The sequence below is a fragment of the Gymnoscopelus braueri genome (assembly GCF_963280865.1).
Source record: "Gymnoscopelus braueri genome assembly, chromosome: 18".
Lineage (NCBI taxonomy): Eukaryota > Metazoa > Chordata > Actinopteri > Myctophiformes > Myctophidae > Gymnoscopelus > Gymnoscopelus braueri.
In genome coordinates this window covers 22,899,181-22,918,861 of record NC_137618.1, presented here as the reverse complement: position 1 = coordinate 22,918,861, position 19,681 = coordinate 22,899,181, and the positions used below count along the sequence as shown (strand labels likewise).

The 19,681-nt window shown below is 39.5% G+C and overlaps 1 protein-coding gene and 1 long non-coding RNA gene across 8 annotated transcripts in view; both read right to left on the bottom strand.

Annotated features, from left to right (window-relative positions):
* Positions 1-851: 851 nt before the first annotated feature.
* phf11 (PHD finger protein 11) overlaps positions 852-19,681 on the bottom strand; it is a 61,391-nt gene continuing 42,561 nt past the window's right edge. For 5 of the 7 annotated variants that reach the window (XM_080456832.1, XM_080456833.1, XM_080456835.1 and 2 more), the window contains one exon: positions 14,509-15,904. In XM_080456832.1, coding sequence (XP_080312958.1) covers positions 14,570-15,904 — 1,335 coding nt within the window. In that variant the 3' untranslated portion in view covers positions 14,509-14,569. Of the gene's footprint in view, positions 1,454-1,549; positions 1,622-1,712; positions 1,854-3,783; positions 3,854-4,105; positions 4,177-4,476; positions 4,506-8,728; positions 8,751-8,897; positions 8,970-14,508; positions 15,905-19,681 lie in introns of those variants that run through there. The other 2 variants (XM_080456838.1, XR_013934940.1) reach the window with 2 other exon arrangements.
* LOC308105893 lies at positions 5,677-8,296 on the bottom strand. Its single transcript, XR_013934941.1, has 3 exons — positions 8,220-8,296; positions 7,315-7,337; positions 5,677-5,809 (listed from the first exon to the last, which is right to left on the bottom strand). It is a non-coding gene; the product is annotated as an uncharacterized lncRNA (long non-coding RNA).

Here is a 19,681-nt window from a genome sequence, read left to right as displayed (position 1 = left end):
CGAGTACACCGACGCGTTGGCCAGGCTTTTATTTTTTAGCAACACTAAACAATAAAAGCCTGGAGATCGAGGCTAGGGATTGGGTTTTGTTTGCACTTCTTGATTCTAGGTTAGAACCAGTTTTTAAAAACTGCTTGCATTATACTGCTATACTTGCTTATACTGCCCCCCCCTGGCCAGCCGGGGGGCCTGATGGAGGGGAAAGGAACTGGTTGGAATAACGTATTCCTTCCACGCGCTACGTCCAACCAGGGAACCTCCCCCCCGTCATGTGAAAAGAAGGTCAGCTGGCTCTCATGCATTGAAGGAGGCATGAGCTCGGCCCTGGCCTCCCTAGGTTGGCAGAGAGAAGGTAGTGCCCAGGATTACATAGACAATTGTAAAGAATGGGGTTACAAAATCGTGGGATAAGAATTTAAAGTAAAAAAAGTACTTGAGTACAATTGGGGTATTTTTTTTCTTTACTGGAGTATTTCCAATTTTCACTTCTACTCCACTACATCTCAGAGGCAAATATTGTACTTTTACTCCACTACAATTATTAACTATAATTAATCTATTGGCTATTTTCAAAAGATTTTTATACATACTGAACTTGCGAAATGGGACAATGCATAATGAGTACTCTTACTTATGGTAACTTAAGTATATTTTGATGCCAGTACTTTTACTCAAGTAAATTTTTAATACCAGACTTTTACCTGTAACCGAGTAGTTCTACATTTACTTGACAAATATGTGTACTTCTCCCAGCACACTCAATTCTTTTCATGCCGCAAATATTCCCAACAAAAATGTTTCAGAACAAGGTTTTAGTAATGTTTGCACCACACTTGAAAAATTGTACCAAGTAATTCCATGCTTTAAGGCAAAACGTTGTTTTATCTAGTTATATCTGTATGCCAATAATATTGTATTTCAAGTGGCAGTTAAATTGCAACAAACCAATAAAAAAATAAAAAATTGGTACATTCATTTTGTCTTTCCTTCTTTTTCAGCAAGTATAAAGATTGAGGATTACTAAAACGTTCATGTCTAGCACAGATAGATGGTCAAAGGAGAGAGCATGCATTTGGGAACTTTGACAGATACAGAACAATGCGCTATTAATATCTGCCAACTGAGCAAGACTGTAGACCGTTTGAGATTAGAACTGCTTCACACCATTTTTCAAAATGTGAAAAAAAAGTATCAAAACATGGTATATTTAACATCAATATACAGTACATATACATAGTGAAATGTAACAATAGCGTAAAATATAGACTGATAGATATGCAGGGCTAATAGATCTCTAAACATAATACAAGATCAACAATATTTGCCATTGCAGACAGTAATATGGACCGTACTGTATATGAACATCTTTAAGTGTTGTGATGAGCTATGGCTGACATGATCCTTTTCATGGCTGCTTCTTCTATCTGCACCTCCACTTTTTTCTTCTTGATTTCTGGACAAATAGTAGTCATTTCATTTCATATACCTTGAGTTGCTGAGTAATGAAATTGTAAGATATATATGTGTGTGTGTGTCTTTTTTTTAATACCTTCATCCTGCTTGGCCACAAGCACTGTGAGGCTACCAGAGGCTTCCATCACTCTCAGAGCCATATCATAATCTGTCAACAGACAGTTAAAGAACTTCATTTAAGAAAATTCCATGACAATATCTGAAGATGAGACTAATGTTCATCTTTAACATATCGTTACCTTCCTGGCTGGCCTGATTTGATTGAATCCTGTTGGAGATGTCATTTAGTTCATCAAGGAAGTCAGAGAAGATGGCTTTTGTACGCCCTGCCTCGTTGAAGTCCTTCCAGAAGCTGGCGGAGTCAATCTTGGGCTTTGGGACTGAGAGAAGGGACACAGATAAGGAAGGGGAGTGCAGGGAATTTGGAGAAGATGCAGGTGCATCGACAGGAGAGTGAGGATGGTCAGCAGGATCAGTCGAGCTCGCATGTGGACCAGTGTTTGTGGATCTGGATTGTGGGTGGAGCCAAGACTGTGATGAAAGCTCTGCCCAAGACTGCACCCTGAGAGAAGAGACCGTGACCTTAGGTCACCATTACTCTACATCTATAAAGAACTGGCAGTGGCTTCCACACATAGAAGCAACTTGTGAAATATGGCCATGCAGACTTAGGTTGGCCTAAGCCTGGTTAAAGGACCGTAACAGTGACAATACATGTCATTGTCCACTAACAACATTTTTTGATTCTTTGTTACATTTTCTCCATAGTAATTCAAATATTGACAAATGTACCCCATTAATTCAATGTTGGCTAAATGACTAAACATCATTGCAAGTTTAATACGTCAAATCAATCCCCACTTTAAAATGCATTACAACACAACAATTTACCATTTACTAATAATGATTGCACTTTGTGTGTTTGATGACTCAAGCTTTGGTTAATGAAACATTAAAGGGGCTACACCATGAATTTTAACTTTTTCTTCTTTTTTGTGTTTTTGGTCTCCCCTACCTCTCTTCTATCCCCAAAAATACCCCAGTTTGAACACTCAGGCTTTCACAGCAAATCTGGGGTTTTCTGTAAATTGATCTCAAAACAGGCCAAACTGATTTGGTCCCTGACGTGACGTCACGTCAGGGTACAATCCCTCCAGTTTTTCAGTTCCAACAAAAATATATATATTTTTTTTTATTTTTTCTTTATTTTTTCTTTATTTATTTTTTTACTTTTTCCACACAGAACCAGGAGATAACATGCATACAAACTGGCTCAATAGCACCCGTGCCAAACAGGACAATGTGGTATTGCAGGTGAAAGTGCTTTATAAGCCAGAGAGAAGTTAGTTGGAATGAGTATATCTGAGGCTTGATTTGATTCATGGTGTAGTCCCTTTAAACACTTCCGGTCGGGCGCCGGAAGTGTCGTCAAAGCACGGCTTGCATAGTGTTCTCTCACTGTAAACATCAGATCTCTCCAGAAAAAAAGAAAGAAAAAAAGCTATTCAAATACGCGATTTAAAGCAAGGACAATAGGCGCGGGTTTTTAACTGTGGCAGATCCGTTATGGAATTTCTGTACAGTACCACTCTGCCTAGGATATCATAACATCATAATAAAGGTAAGAATAACGTCGGGCGAAATTCTCCTTTAACAGAATGGCAAGGGGGAAATAAATAAAATGCATTCTTTGTACATCATACACTCTGATGTGTATATGATTTTACGTAATTAAGTACATACATTTAAATCAGTGATTATCAATCTTATCAGGCCGCGACCCCCCAAAATAATCTGAACTAGGGACCCCTCCCCACCCCCACAAGCACTTGGAATTGTAGGAGTTGAGGCATTACATTTTGTTTGACTCTGTTCTACAGATAAATGTTGTGAAAATAGCAGATCTACATGCTAGATCCCATGCCCTCGGGGTCCCGAGCCACAGGTTGAGAACCACTGATATAAACGATTTACAGGAATTTCTTAGATTTTAATTTATTTTTATTTTTTTGTTTCGGAATACTAATTGCAAATAAAATGTAGGGGAGAATAAATAAAATTTACTCTTCACCCAAACAAATTGGTCTGCGACCCACAAATGGGTCCCGACCCACTTTTTTGGATACAGTGCTGTAGATTACACAGCCGATATCAAAACTTCATCACTCTGGACAGTGCAGGTGAAGATGTATTTTGAGTATTTAAAACAACATGAATGGACACTCTGGACAGTGCAGGTGATGGTGTATTTGAGTATTTAAAACAACATGAATGGACACTGCAGGTGATGATGTATTTGAGTAACAATACCTGTCATCTGGGAAGAATCTGACTCCATGCAGATTGTCACAGGCAGCAACAAACGCTCAGAATCTGCAACCTGAAGAAACACAATAGCAACAACGTTTAATTTGCATATAGGTTATATTGTTGTTCTACTATTTATGACAGCAACTTGTGAAAAACAAACATCATTCCAAACAGTGAACTGGCTTTATGTGCTGGTTGCAAAGGTTATGTGTTCAGAAGGCTTACTGGATATCTTTGTCACAGGATTAAGATTCAGAGAGATGGGCTGCCTGGTAATGCTGGCACTGAGTTTGGGGAGGGGGGGTATTATGTTTAAACTCACTGAAATGTCTGTTTCATTGGCATCTTCACATCCGTCCTGGCTTTGACACTTGGTATCATTACCTGCAATACCTGGGGAGACCGTAGTTTCAGGTTACATCAGGTTTTCACATTTTTGGAGTGTGTCCTGTGAGAAAGCTAGTCTTGCATAGCCTGACGATCAGAGATCTCTGCCTACTAATATATCTGGCGATACATTGAATTCAATGAAAAATTCAATGAATGGGCTAAATCTGTGTGGACACAATATGGGGGGGGGGGGGTTTGTCATTGTTCTAGCCCCTACATGGAATATACTGTAGATTTCACAAGGCTATCAGTAGGGAGAGATCTCTGATTCGTCTAACTATGTGAGGCAATGTGAAATCATACCTGAGGTGGAATCATTCTCAGAATCATTTCTGTGAAGAAATAATCATTTCTCAGTCATTACTCTATCAAAATCTTCATGTTGTATCATTAACATTTAAAAAATAACTTATTAAAGTACAATCATTCATGAAGGAGGGATTGCTTATATTACCTGTAAGTCTCTTGGGTCTAGAGAGAACATTCAAGACAGTGAGGGAAAGCAATAACACATTTATAGTTTTGATTGATACTATTAATCTGGAGAAGACAGTAAAAACCATAGCAACAGCATGGGGTCAATTGCCTTCATATTCCTCCAGTGGTCATTAGCAGTGCCCTTCTACCACTGTAAGAAGTTTCATCATGGCCTTTAGGCTTAAATCGGTAACCATCTCTCTAGTGCCACCATTTTGCTTTCGTGGGGCAATAATGGAGGGTTTAAGTTTTGTCATGCACTCATGGAGGCTTAATATTATTATGGATTTTTTTTCTGGTACGTATAAACTTTTCTAATGTACTGGTTTTATGCTGTATATTGGTCCATAGATTGTGCATAGCAAGTTTTGTGCAAACTGCGCAAAAATGTGTAGGAATTTAAGTGGTTAAATAAAACATTGAATGGCCGAAAACCAAAGTAGAGGGAAGGGAAAGATATGGGACCATGAGTCAAATTCTTTCCTCAAGGGAGAGGCATATGTGTAAAAAAAAGGTCATGTATGTAGTAGGGCAAATGCGATATGACTGTTCAAAGTTTGCATTTTCATTCATTTGACTCGAAAATCTGCAATTGGATCTCTGAATGCTCTCTGAATATGTACACTTCAGTCCATCAATAAATATATACCGGTAGTCTATCAACAGTGATGAATATATTTAAATTGTGTAACTTGTTCAATTAAACAAGTTATTTGTCATATCTTTCACAATAACCAGTCCACAAACTAGTTTGCGAAAATGACAAGTATTTGTTTTTTGAATACTGTAAATAGCGTTTCTCAAAACCTTGTTGATTTCCAAAATAACCCTGCAGAGACCCTTCAGCATTCGTTTTCAAATGGTACTGCCGTGGGTTTGTTTCAAACTGAATTCTCACGGTTCTAACTGAGGGGTCGCCAAAATACTACTAAAATGGATGTTACAAAGACTTTAATTTGTGTGTGTAAAACGTAATTAGCATAAATCACTGTCATATCAACCTCATCCTTCAGTGAAACAGTGTTGACTGATTGTGAACTTAAGAAAATAAAACCCATACGGATGACATTCTCTCATGTATTGATAAGTCACTGGAGCAATAAACTAACCTGAGCTTATTTGGCGCTTCAATTTAACTTTGGAAGGAACCCCGTCCTGTCTGTAATAGAAACAGGAAAAGCAACAATGGCAGGATATCAGTGTGGTATACGGACAACTCAAAACTGGCCAGGATAAAGCCACAGATGCAAGTAGCGGGAACCACTCTACAGCTAAAAGCAAAGGCAAAGCAAGTGAATTTGTATAGCACATTTCAACAAAGCAATTCAAAGTGCTTTACATAAAACATTAAACATTGAAACATTAAGACAGAGACATTATGTGTTAAGAAACACGTAATAAAAGGATGTGACTACAATAACAAAGTTAAAAGCATGTATTGTGATATTCTTTTACACAAAGCTTCAGAACTTAGACAAGACACAATTAGAAACACAAATCAAGAGGAAATGAAACGGCATAGGTCACACACTTCCAAGACATATCAATCACAAAACATGCTCCAACATGGAACCCGCAAGGCAGGAAGGAGAGAGGTAGGCCTAGAGCAGCGGTTCTCAAACTATGGGTCGCAACACAAAGTGGGGTCGCGGGAAGGTGCTGTTGGGGTCACAAGAAAGACAACACACACATTCACACAAGGCAAGCCCTTGCATGCAGAGGCTGGGGCACAAACTGATTTTAGCTGTTCATAAACAATTTACTAAGGACTTATGTTCAATATGAGCGGGTGGTGCAAATACATGGACCACGGGTCCATTTGGTTCCATCCAGCGGTGTCGTGGTGATTTTTTTACTGGCAGGACGGTATTTTCATGATGTCACGCACGAGCACACAGCGCCCTTTTTATTTTACCTTAAATTAGGAAACATGTTTGTATAGGAAATGTTTTAAACTAATACAAATTCAAGGAATGCCATGAATTATAGAGCTGAAACTAAAAGTTTACTTTGAACGAGTATCTTTTTCTTCTTTGAGGTGGCTGAGGCATTGCTGCGTGCAGATAGGATACTGGCAGCAGCCCTACTGAAGCCAAGATGCTGTGTTGCTTGCTTACCGTGTAGCCTATAGATGCGAGGTGTGAGGAATCTGAGGAAACATTTTCACACTCACTTGTAAACCTGTTATGCAAAGTAGCCATTTGGGTACTTGGCTCGTGAATCTACAGGGGGGGGGCACGTTCTGGCGTGCACGCCGTCCTACCCCGTGTGGCCTCCACGACACTACTGGTTCCATCTGTACCCTTAAATTTAGAGCGCGATCACACAATGTAACATTACCAAGTGGGGAGATAATTCTCAGACAGACAATCAGACCAGTTACCAACAGCTACCACAATAGAGAAAAACGCCACGGTCGGTGGGGTCGCCAAAAGAAATACCTCCTAATATGGGGTCGTGGTATAATAACGTTTGAGAACCCCTGGCCTAGAGCCACCTGGAGAAGAACCACAAAGCAGGAGATTTAGGCGCAAGGGCTGTCATGGCAACAACTGGAGCGGAGGGCACAAGACCGAAGATGATGGAGGAGTTTCCTCAATGTTCCTCAGAGCTTAGCAGGATGTAAGAAAATGGAACAGACATGCCTCTCAGCACAACACTGACCTGCCATTGGATTTCAGCTTTCTCTGTTTGGATAGAAAAGCTCAAATGAGTAAAATCACCTTTTCTTTTCACTGAATTAAGTAGTACAGTCAAATACATTTAATTGAACGTTAGAGCAGAATGCTGCAGGCTAATTTATACTTTGCTTACGTTTACACTCAATGAGAGGTACAACTTTTGGACCACAAAAATATGTTGTATTGTGTCTTCTCCTGGTGCGGTTTGCACAGGCCTCCAGCTAGCCTCCAGCTAGAACTTTTAACTTTCTTGTTCTCCTTGTTCTTGCAATTTCTCCAAATTATATTATATCATGATTGCAGTCAGGGTTTCATTCATTCATGACTATAAAGAATGCTAATATAATTGTTATACAATAATTAAAATTCTATACAACTCTATGGCTGTGACTCTGAATTAATACTTTTGAGGAAAGTGCAAGACTGCATGGATATCTTCACTCACATGATCAATCACACAGATTTTAAGGACTACGAAGTAGAATAGAATTAATAGAATGGCACCAGCACAAGTTTGTATGCATGATTATTGCAAACTTTGCCTCGACTACTATAAATGAACAATTATTTAACTATTTTCACACGTCACCATTGTACAACAAATTATAATACAGGGCTTAAGTTAATCGGACTAATTGATTTAATGATTATAACAAAATCTTTTGAACTTTTTGTGTCGATTTGTTGATACGTAAGACATTTCTGTATGTGTTTTTACCTCTGATTTTGGAAGGTATCTCTATGTTGGGATCTTATTTATGATATCAGTACAAACAATGGACAAAAAAATAAATAATTGTTCTATAATTTACTTTTAAAAAGCCTTAGGTTTTACATGCAATAATGTGTCTATGACCATGTGGTGTTTTAATTACATCTCTTACACACCTTAGTGCTACACTTTGTAAGTGGTTTAGAAGTATCCCTTTTTCTGCGTGAAGGGCCAGGTGTGTCGCTTTTGATTTCTGCAAGTTGGGAAAAAAGAGGAAATAAAATAAGTTAATAGATACATAACATTGTTGTCGGGCAAAAAGCTTGTAACAAAATATATGTCAATTGCCCTTCTCGGTTGTACGACAAAAAGTCACACAAAAGTGAGTATTTACCAGCTCACAACGCGTCGCATTGTGACGCATTGTGAGCTTGTAGATCAGCTCTTGTCACTAGTTTTGTGTTGAAAGTGAAATTGGTCTGTGGGTTTGATAAATATTAAACTAATGAAAAGTATTCACAAGAGCTTGTGACTAAATACTACATTGGTTCCATTGGAACACAGGTTATTTTTTCCATTTCCTGAAAAGTAATGCTTTTGGACATACAAGGGTTCCACCTGACAGTTACGATAAGTAACATAAGTTTCATAATAAGTGGAGAATAAAAATCTACTCGCCCAATTCCTTGTGTATGTGGCATAACACCCTGAAAAATAGAGATGGTTTTAGAAAATTGCATGTGACAATTAACCAAAAGTACATCTACCTGGCTTCTTCTAAAAAAAGAAATCAGGAATTATGTGATGTCACCAAAAGGACATCATATCTTTTAGGATATAGATATTGGACTAACTGATATTTCTCTTTTTTCACATCGTCAATGATCGCAGCTCCCTTTTCAACTGCACATGGGAAATGGTAGGACCTCTTGCACTTCTTCACATTGCATTAAGAGAGCAGATCAATCTGCACAGTATGAAGTTGAGTGCTGTGTGAAAATGATAAAAGGACTTTACCAGTCTATTTCCCCGTTTCACCTCATTTCTCACATCCTCCACAACAAAACCAAACAAGTCATCAAACTCCGGTGAACACTGGCAAATAATACCAGATGAATACAGCTGCAAAACAGACAAAGTAAGAGCATCATTTTAACTTGCAACATGTAACTTTTTTGATATAATCTTTCAATGGTATATTTACAGAAAAGATTCATGATTTTTAGGGATGGGTATTGGCAACAATCTCACGATACGATACGTATCACGATACTTGGGTCACGATACGATTATATTGCGATACGCATCACGATACTTGGGTCGTATCACGATATTGGGATATATTGCGATATATTGCGATATATACATATATCACAACTACGTATTGTTTATATATACACTACATATTGAGTAGCTGTAGATCTGTGATAGGTTATTTGAATGTTTTTCATAAAGCCTGTATCTGAAAACCAAAAAAAATAAAATATATATATAAAATATCGCGATATATCGTGATATCGATAATATTGCCCATCCCTAATGATTTTATACATTTGAGTACATACCTGCATGTCATTGATGCAGGTATGTACTCAAATGGTAAAAGGTCTGTCATGAGTCCATATTTATAACATAATGCGATATGTTTCTGACCTATGCTGGAATGGTGCATATCAGACAAATGCCAAGATATAAATGAGTATGCACATTTTTTTAAAGTTGATACTGCTTTCAAGTAGATTGTTTTATGCAATCATTTTTCATTGTAATCTCAAAGTACACCAGAGTAAACAAACGCACACAGCGGTTTTTGTAACAAAGAAATGTGTAAATCAAGGACCCATGTCTTCTGGACTGGCAAACAAGCCTGTTGTAAACTAATTTTATTATAAGATTTTCAAGGGAAGAGACATTACATTGTCATCATCATTCGAGTGCCCTCGAGATCAGCATTACATTGTATCACTATGCATAGACAAACAGTTCACACAAAGTCCCACAACAACTTAAAAAAGTGTATCTTTTCAGTACATAAATAGATTGTCCGTCAGTGGTCATTAATGTACTCATCATGTCCTCTAGTTTGCCTGCTAGCAATAGTAAAATTCTCTTCCTCTGATCTGGCGGTCCTGTGGTTGCAAAACAACCCCCTCACCAGACGGTGAGACCCCAGGGTTCACACAGACGTTAATCAATTGCCCTCAGAAAACAAAGGAAAAACCATGATGTATATACATATAGCCTATATATAATAACAATCATTTTTAAACAATTTAATAAAATGAAGACCAAAACAATAATTATGTTAGTGCATACCTTCTAAACCTGCTTATTGAAATAAGGCAAAAAACTAAACACATTCAGTATACATGCATAATGCTCATTCTCTGATACCGAAGTAGGCCTACAATTGTTCAACCTAGTGGAGAGCTGATTTAACCTTCTGGGCCGCAGTAAGTAATGTTTGGATCGATTTAGTCTTTGCTCCCTGTGCTCGAGCACCGGACACCTCCAATCTCAAGACCTCATAGAAGGACAACGTCCAACGATGAATACTAAGGTTATGAGGTGGTTTCCATCTCATTACAAGCATTTTCTTTGCTGCCGTTAAACCGGCCAATAACACTCTTCTTATGAAGTGTTAAGCTTAGAGATGAATCATCATTTAATAATAAAATGTGTGGTAAACAAGGTATATTTGTCAGACAGAAATAATGCAACCGTAGCCCAAAAAGCAAGTACTCCTGAACATTCCCACATACACAGCCATGTAAATTATGTTCCCATGGCTTTTTGCAGACATAAGGAACATAGAGGATTTTGTAAAATTCTAATTTGGCAGTTTCCTGGGTGATAAATACAATTCTGTATTAGTTTAGAATGGCTTACCCTTCAAATTCCTAAAAAACACAAGAGGTTCACCAGCCTATTGGCAAAACGTGCTTTTAGACTTACTAGCAATAGTCAGACAATTAGGAATACCAACCTTCTTTGTAACGCTGAGTGCCGCAGACATGGGATGGCCAGAAGTTATTCAAAGTATTGCACGTCAGTATGGGAAGATCTTAACAGTAGATGATGTCAAAAACATGGGCTATGAAGAAAAATGCAAATGGCTGCGCAACAACCCAGTAACGGCTGCACGTCAATTTCACTATCGTCTACAAGCATATTTCAAAGACTTCATTGGTGGCACGTCCAATCCACTTGGTGAGCTTGTAGATTTCTTCATACGTATTGAATTTCAACAGAGGGGTTCGCCACATGCGCATATATTATTGTGGATAAAGAATGCCCCAAAAGTTGGTGTGAGCACAAATGCTGAAGTTGTTGCCTTCATTGACAGACATATAACATGTGCAATCCCAGAAGACGATGGTGTACTCAAAAAAATAGTCCTTTCACTACAGAAACACAAACATTCTACAACATGCAGAAAAAAAGGCTTCTGCAGATTCAACTTTCCACACCTTCCGAGTACTGAAACCTTAAAGCCACAGAACCTGAAGAAGAAGACCAAAACACTACACAAAAACTCCTTGAAGCAAGCCCCACGTTTCTGAACAAAGTGGCTACCTCCATGTCTAACAAGGACAATCCTGAGAATATCTCATTGAAAGACTTGCTGCAAGATGCATGTGTCAATGAAGAGGATTACCAATGGGCCCTATCAGTCATGAAGTCTGGCAAAAAGATCATACTAAAACGTCAACCAGCAGAACGTTGGATCAATTATTACAATACAAGAATCCTGGAAACCTGGCAAGCAAACATGGACATTCAATTTGTACTGGACGCATACTCCTGTGTCATGTACATAACCAGCTACATGTTAAAATCTGAAAGAGCTATGAGTGAACTCTTGAAGAAAGTTGCTGATGAGAACAGAGGAGAGGATGTGACCACGCAACTAAAGAAGGTTGGCTCTGCATTCCTCAACAACAGAGAAGTAAGTGCACAAGAAGCAGCCTACAGATTGCTATCCCTACCATTGAAAAGGACAAGCAGAAAAGTGGTCTTTGTCAACACAGCACCCAGACACAAAAGAGTTTCGCTTCTTAAGCCAGTGAGTATGCTGCAAGATATGGCTGACGATGACGAAAACATATTCTGCACCTCACTTCTCGACAGATATGGATTATAAACAGCTACATTTGGATTGAGCTTGTGGTTTTAGCATGTTTGTCAAAATAAGACCGAATTCCATATGATGCTCTTGAGCCGCTCCTTGATGCATTATCCTCCAAAACATTGATTTTGGCATTGAATGCTGCCAACTGTCCAGTGCTAATTGTTCCTTTTATCTCCTCAATTGTTCCTCCTGTGCCTGCAGCTCACGTTGTTTCTTTAAGGCGATAGCACGCTCCATAAGAGCTGCCTTCTCAGCTTGAGCTTTGACAAGTGCAGAGGTTGTTGTTGAAGCATGTGATGTTTGGGACTGGGAGTGGCTTGCGACATTAGAAATACTATCATCAGGTCTTATTTCCTTAGATTCTGCCACATTCAGGCTAGCAGGGGGTTGTGGTACATACAGTTCATATGGTTGATCAGCATCAGAAAGCCACCTTTTCATATCTTCTGTAAAACCACAGTACACTGTCTTTTTTGTTTCAAACCATTGTCTTTGTTTGGTAACCTCATCCTCAGGCAGAGGAAAACTCAACAATGCATCATGCTTTGACTCATTTCATTAAAGCACTTCATCAAATTGTTCAGCTCAGATTGTACTTCATTGACATTTTCAATACGGTTCATAAGCACTTAAATCTTTTCCATACATTTGTGACGTCTGACATTTTGTGTGATTCCCTTTTACCACACAACGAGCCAGAAGTGCAGTGTAACTTCAAAAGACACGCAGTAGCGCTGACTGCAATGCAGCAGTCGTGTCACTACTGAAAGTCTAGCAGTGACAAACACGAATATAAACAACTCTTATGCCGTTTTCCTATACAGCTTTACAGTCAGTGTGCGTTACATACCAATCTCCTTTGATGTGTCTTTGTTGCAATGTACAGCGATCTCCTTTGATGCATGTCCAATCCCAGTTAATTCAATTGGAATCCACTGTGATTAAATCCTTCCAGAATCCAACAAAATCCAATCCAATGAACACTCCAATGTGTCCCATCATGTCCATATAGTTCCTTCCTTGCTTGAGTATTTTGCCCACAATCCAAAGTTCAGCAGGACTAGGTTTTTAGTTTTGTAGTGGCGTTTCGTCGGTTCGACTCAAACCCTCCAAACAAGTCAATAAACCCACTGGTGCACCATAAGGCTTGTCTTCAACGCAGGCAAAATAACACATTGTCCACAACAACTTGGATATTAGTTTGCATGTTTACTGATCCCAAATAATGTGCATATACAAACAGCTTATTCTCATGGCATTGTTCTCTGGCGCTGGTGAAAAAAACATCCGTCCACCCAGGTGCATAACCTTTCCTCACCAACCAGGGCTACATAACCTTTCCCAATCAATCAGGCCCTGGAGAGGCGTGACCTTGGTGCCCACAAATAATAATCTAATAAACCAGGAACCCATCAAAACTAATAATGGCAAATAATGATAACAACAATAATAATAATAATAATCATCAAAACAAAAACAGTGAAATGGCTTCTACAGCATATAATATAGATCCATGTCATGTGGTTACATTTGTACACCCTCAGAGTTAAATTAACAATGAGGATTTCTCGTCAATAATTACACCAAAAGTGGTAACCAGTGACTCCAGTGCTGGCTGTTTGGTAAATTCAGTCACCACCAGGAGCAGAAATCCCATCCAGATGGTTTGTCAGGTGAATGTTAGTGAACAACTTGGGTGCTCTCACCCTTCCTGTTCACCGTCTACACCTCTGACTTCCGTTACAAACCCTCCAGAAATTCTCTGATGACACAGTTGTCGTCAGCTGCATCACATGTGACAACACAAGGAGCACGACAACGTGGTGAGGGACGTATTGAGGTGGAGAGAGGTGAACTGCTTTGCACCACAACCCCACAACATTGTCATCACATGATCCAGACATTACATCATTACTAGTGTAGCAGCTGCAGCACAATGGCGTGGCAAAAACCATGAGTGAGTCAGTAAGGGTGCACGCACACACACGCACAGTGTGGCAGAGTGGGCGTCTATGAATTGGAAGGTCCCTGGTTTGATCCTTGGTTCCTCCAGGCTTTGTCCCTGAGAAAGACACTTCACCCATCTTTAGATGAGATCGGTAAAATGAGAGTTCCAAAGAATAAAAATCATAAAACTAATTGTAAGTAGAGCCTGCTTGATTTCATCAAAGCCAACATGAAAAAATAAATATTCCTCACTTCATGTTTTGATCAAGGTAAATGCACCTGGCATTGCTCCTTCACTTTGAAGTTGCTCTGGATGTCTGTAAATAAAACTGATAACAGTTATATATATTGATCCAACTTCAAAGTGTCCAACTTATTTTCATCTTCAGAAAAAGTAGAAGCAGGACTTTTCCTACAGACTGCTGTTTCAAGTTCATGAGTACCGCATTACATCAACTTGAGCTGATGATGAGAGAGGCATGGGTCGATATCACAGAGAATCAATATCATGCAATAACATGCATCAGGCCCTTTTTTCCTCACTATATCGATGACAAAACGTGCCTTGTCACCTCTGTTGTTGTAGCCGTCAGCCATCTCCAGCTCAGCATCGGTGAACACCTTCTTCTCTAAAAGTTGATCCAATAATAATTTGAGACTGGCAGATGAAATGCTGTCGATGAAGCTGCTCCGCACAGACAACAGTTTTTCTTTCGCTTCAAGACTCGGTGTGCACTGAACTTGGTGTCGCTGCTGTCCTGGAAGGTTTACACAGCTTTCCCATGGACATGTTTTACCTGTCCAATTATCTTCTAGAAGACGCAGCTTTACATACCTCAACCTTCTATTGAAAGTCACTTGAAATGTTGTGATGTAATTATCATAGGATGATTCAACTTCAAATGTGGCTGCACTTGGTTCAATTGTGATGAAATCATGTTGAGGGGAAGTGGAGAGGGAAAATGTGTTGTTTGGGGTTAGTTTACAGGGAGGCTTTTCAATGTAGATCTCTTCTGCATTCCTCTTCCTCCTTTTGTTAATCACGTCATCCAGCACAACGTTCTTAGGCAGCAGCAGTACATTCAGGGTTGATCTGGGATCATCATCATCAATCGGTGGTGTATAAAAGAGTGACACCAAAGCCTTGATAGGCCTGTGGAACAACGCATTGATGATACCAATTAGAGATAATCCAGTTACATTTATGATAACATGAGTTTCTGTGATCTCACAGGGGTCGATAAGCTCAACACGCTCATCATCCATCACATGGAGAACAGACAAGGATTTGCCTCCACCCAAGGAGAGGATCTCACAATGTGGAAAGTGTAACTGACGCACAGTCGCCTGCGGGCATTTGATGTCAAACAGTGGTCCTGCAGGCCTCTTGACCAGCTGGGCTAGAAGCCTTGAATTCCAAGGAACTGTCCTGTAAGACACCTCTCCCTTTGCCTCCATCTTAAACATCAGGCCGGTCACGCTGCATTGGAAAAGTCCTGCTTGGGTGCAGTGGATCCAGTAGCTTTCATTGTTTTCTCCAACAATGTCAGGTGTAATCTTTTGTTTTTTGTCCAGTACAACATCATCATTTAAGCTGTGGGACCGCTTTGCTCTGAGACTCGCCTTGTTCACTGTACATGGAATTTGGCTCAGTGAGGGTAAGCTGTGCGAACGAGGCAATGAACTTAGATCTTCATCTTGGAGCTCCAATGAGGGATGTGGAGAGGACAGTGACTCTGTATCAGGATGGTCCTCCATCTCACCATGCAACTGAATAGTTCCCTAAAAATAAAGAACAGAGAAAATCTAACCAAATCATGGACATTAAATAAAAATATAGATGAACCAAATAAGACTTTTCTACAATGACAGCTCTTGAAAATTGTATTGTTACTCTCTGTCAACTGACTCTTGCATGATTCCTTAGTACACACACACTTTTGTTTTGGCGATTTCTTTTTTTAAATTATGTAATTTATTGCTAAGGCTGTGTCTTCTTCTTACAACCTTTTTTCATTTTATATAATATATATATATATATATATATATATATATATATATATATATATATATATATATATATATATATATGGCATCCAGGGAGTGTGTGTAAACAGTTTTGCTGCGATCGAGCCAACAGTGCTGGAGATTAGCTGCTCGCCAATCTGGGAACCCATCGCCAACTGAAAATGAAAAACAGCGCCCTCTGCTGTTTGTTCTATGTCTGTTGGCTCTGGGCGGAAGAAAACGTAACGCCAGTGCACAAGGAAACCGGGGTTTAGGTCTGCCTTCAGCTTTCACTTCCCGTGGGTGCCACTATGTTTTCATTCCCACTAACAATATTTCTACACGGAACACTAACACCACTTCTCCCAGAGAACATGGATCGTTTTGGTTATAAGCCCACTTGTTTCTATGATGAAAGAGTAAGTTAAAATGTGAATATCTTTCCGTGGTTTTATCTGCTCCGCGGACGCTATTGTTAAATTAGTTTGGGTTTGTTTCGAGGGGGAAAGATCGACGGACATGTGAATCCCGCCCACAACATTTGATTGGGTAAAGCGCGGCCTGCTTCCTGATCTGAAGGCACGCCCACTTGTAGCCCAGTGTGTACATGTTATGACGAGCCTTCACGACAGATTCCAACGCAGTGCAGAATCTGTTCTTGAGAGATTAGCTGCTCGCAGACAGACACACGGACACATGGACACACAGACGGACGGAGGTGCAAAACATAGTCTCGACCATGCCTTTGGCCTGGCGAAGACAATGAGGTAAATCTATGTACATTACAAGACTTTTGGCAGTAAGCACAGCTATCATTCCTATGGCCATCTTGCTGATATTTTAATACGTAGAATTATGTTATAATGAGGCTCGCAAAAAAGGCAATAATGTTTTACCCCCTTTTTCTCCCAAATGTAGTCGTTTTGCCAATTAATTTCTCCCCACACATATTTCTGTGTTGTCACTGCTGTTGTGTCCTACTGACTCTGAATCCTACACTCCCTGCTGACAGGTGCCGCCCTAGCCTAGAATACATGCAATGACCAATATCACCCTCCCGGCCCGGCTTCCCTCCCGCGAGCGGCGATGGGGCGTATGGGAGGGTAATTCTCCTGGACGCTAGTGGTGGAATGTGTAGGCTGAAGTCTTGTTGTGATGCCAATTCCCAATTTCCCCATGTAGCCCCTCCCTGACCACTGCTGATTGGTCTTGGGTATTATATGAGTCATCTAGCTTGGTGTCTCCCCCAATGACCCCATGTGACCTAGGCAAACATTCAGCAGAATAGAAGATCCATACTGTAAGTTAATAATGCACTCCTTGGGGACCCTGTCAACTAAGTATATTAGGTTGAAGTGGTTACCCACTAAAACCATATATATTTTGTTGACTATAGTCCCCAGGACTCTATACTAGGCCCCCTCCTGTTTTCCTTTGTACACATGTAAATATTAAAATAGGCGCTCACAAGCAACGCGCCACAACACAAGGCATTGTTCCCCTGCCTTTGCATTTGAACTACTTTTTGTATTAGTTTGGTTAGTGTTGTTTCTCTTAACTACTGCTGCTAGCTTTCCTGTCTCCAGTTCCATGTTAGGCAGTGTTTAGATCCAGAGTCAAATTTAACAAGTTAAACTCCTAGAACATTATTACATTGTAAATGACATCTAAAGACCTGAAGAACTAGGCACCACACTGCAGTAATAAAGGGGTATTAAACTCAATTCTCCATTCTGCCCACCTGAAGGCTTTCCATGTTGGGGAGGGAGGAGCTGTTATATCAGTTATAACTTAATATGTTTTAAAAAGGCAATGTAATTATGAACTGATAATTGCATGTAAGGATGTGAGGCATGGTACATCAGGGGTTGACACTAAGGTCTCAGAGGCACTTGCCCGTCGGGCAAGTATAGGTCATTTTCTACTTGCCCACAGGTCTTGCCCAAAAAGTTAATCGTCCTTTACAAAATGATAGGTTAAATTTAATTACCGTTCAATTAAACACTTATTATTTACTTTCTACTTGCGAATTATGGGGCTGGCTGCACGATAAAAAATGTCATACCTCAATATTTATGACAAATATCTAAATAGCTATGAATATGACTATGGGTTAAAGGTAGGGTAAGTGATATGTTTTGGTAAAAACAAAAAGGTTTTTGTTATGGGTTAAAGCTCTATATTCTGATAGTACTCATTGCTATAGACTCTAGAGTGTTTGTTCAGTAACAGGGGTCTCTCTGTCTCTCCAGCTCTTTGATAGACAGAAAATACATCTCCAGGTAGGTGACATCATTTCAGCCAATCAGGAGAGTACCCATTTATCAGCTTAATTTTTATAGTGTTCCAGTTCCAAATTTACATGCACATTTCTTTGTGTCATCACTTCCAATTTCACTTGTTTAATCTGTATCCTGTCTAAGTTCTCTGTCCTGATTCGATAAAATTGGTATCCTGACCTGAAAAGGCATTTTCTGTTTACTTAAGAGCTGGAGAGACATGGAGACTCATGTTACTGAACAAACACTCTGTAGCAATGAGTACTATCAGAATATAAAGCTATTTAACACTTATTTTAACAAAAGAAAATCACTTACCCTACCTTAACACTTGTTATTTTATATTTTTAAGTGTAGCAACAGTGAAAACAGCGCAATATAGCCAACAGTGCTCTTATTTTACATTCTACAGACAGGAAGACACTTACTTTCCCATAACTTGACAAAGTGCTCTTATTTTGAAGTCCACCAACCAGAAGTCAAGGGTTTACGTTCGTCTGACTTGACACGTGTTAAGCTTTGACCGTTCAATAAACAAACAGAGGTACTGGGCTGATGCTGCTGTTTTGAACTGATACTGACATAAGGAAGGCTTTACAAGTTGCTTCTTGTATTTTCATTTTTTAATCTTCATACTACAGTGTCACACTAAAGTAGCAAAAATAGCCGATCTACAAGCTCACAAAGCGTTGGGATGCGAAGCGGGATGAGCTTGTAGAGTGTGTCTGTGGGTTTTATGAATATTGAACCAACAAAAGCTTGTGACTAAACCAGAATTACATTGGATGGATACAGGATAGTGGGCACTAGGGACATCTGGGCACCTCGATGTAAAATTGGCTATTTTTCCAAAATGTTAAAAAAATCTATATTTGAAAAATGGTCTTAAGTGAACATGCACGGTACATCATTATCAGACTTGATTTTATCCTTCAACTTCTTGTTTGTGCCCCAAAACGACTGGATATACAGGTTTTGTAGCAATTTGTAGCAATATTAGACCTTAATTGTCTAATGTTTAAGCATGTTCTAATCATGTATATTTTAACTATTTTCCGTCCATTCTGACACCTCTGAGCAGGAGGAGGGGTAAACCCTCCATTCAGTGAGTGTGGTTGCAGACTAAAGCAACCATGTGCTAAAGGTGTAATCACAGAGCTATCCGCTTGATGTATGAAGAGTGAAGAGTTCATTCAGATATTATAATACAACAAAAAGGCTAAATGACACCATCAGCATCTCCAGTGAAGTTGTAGTAGCCTACAGGTGTAAA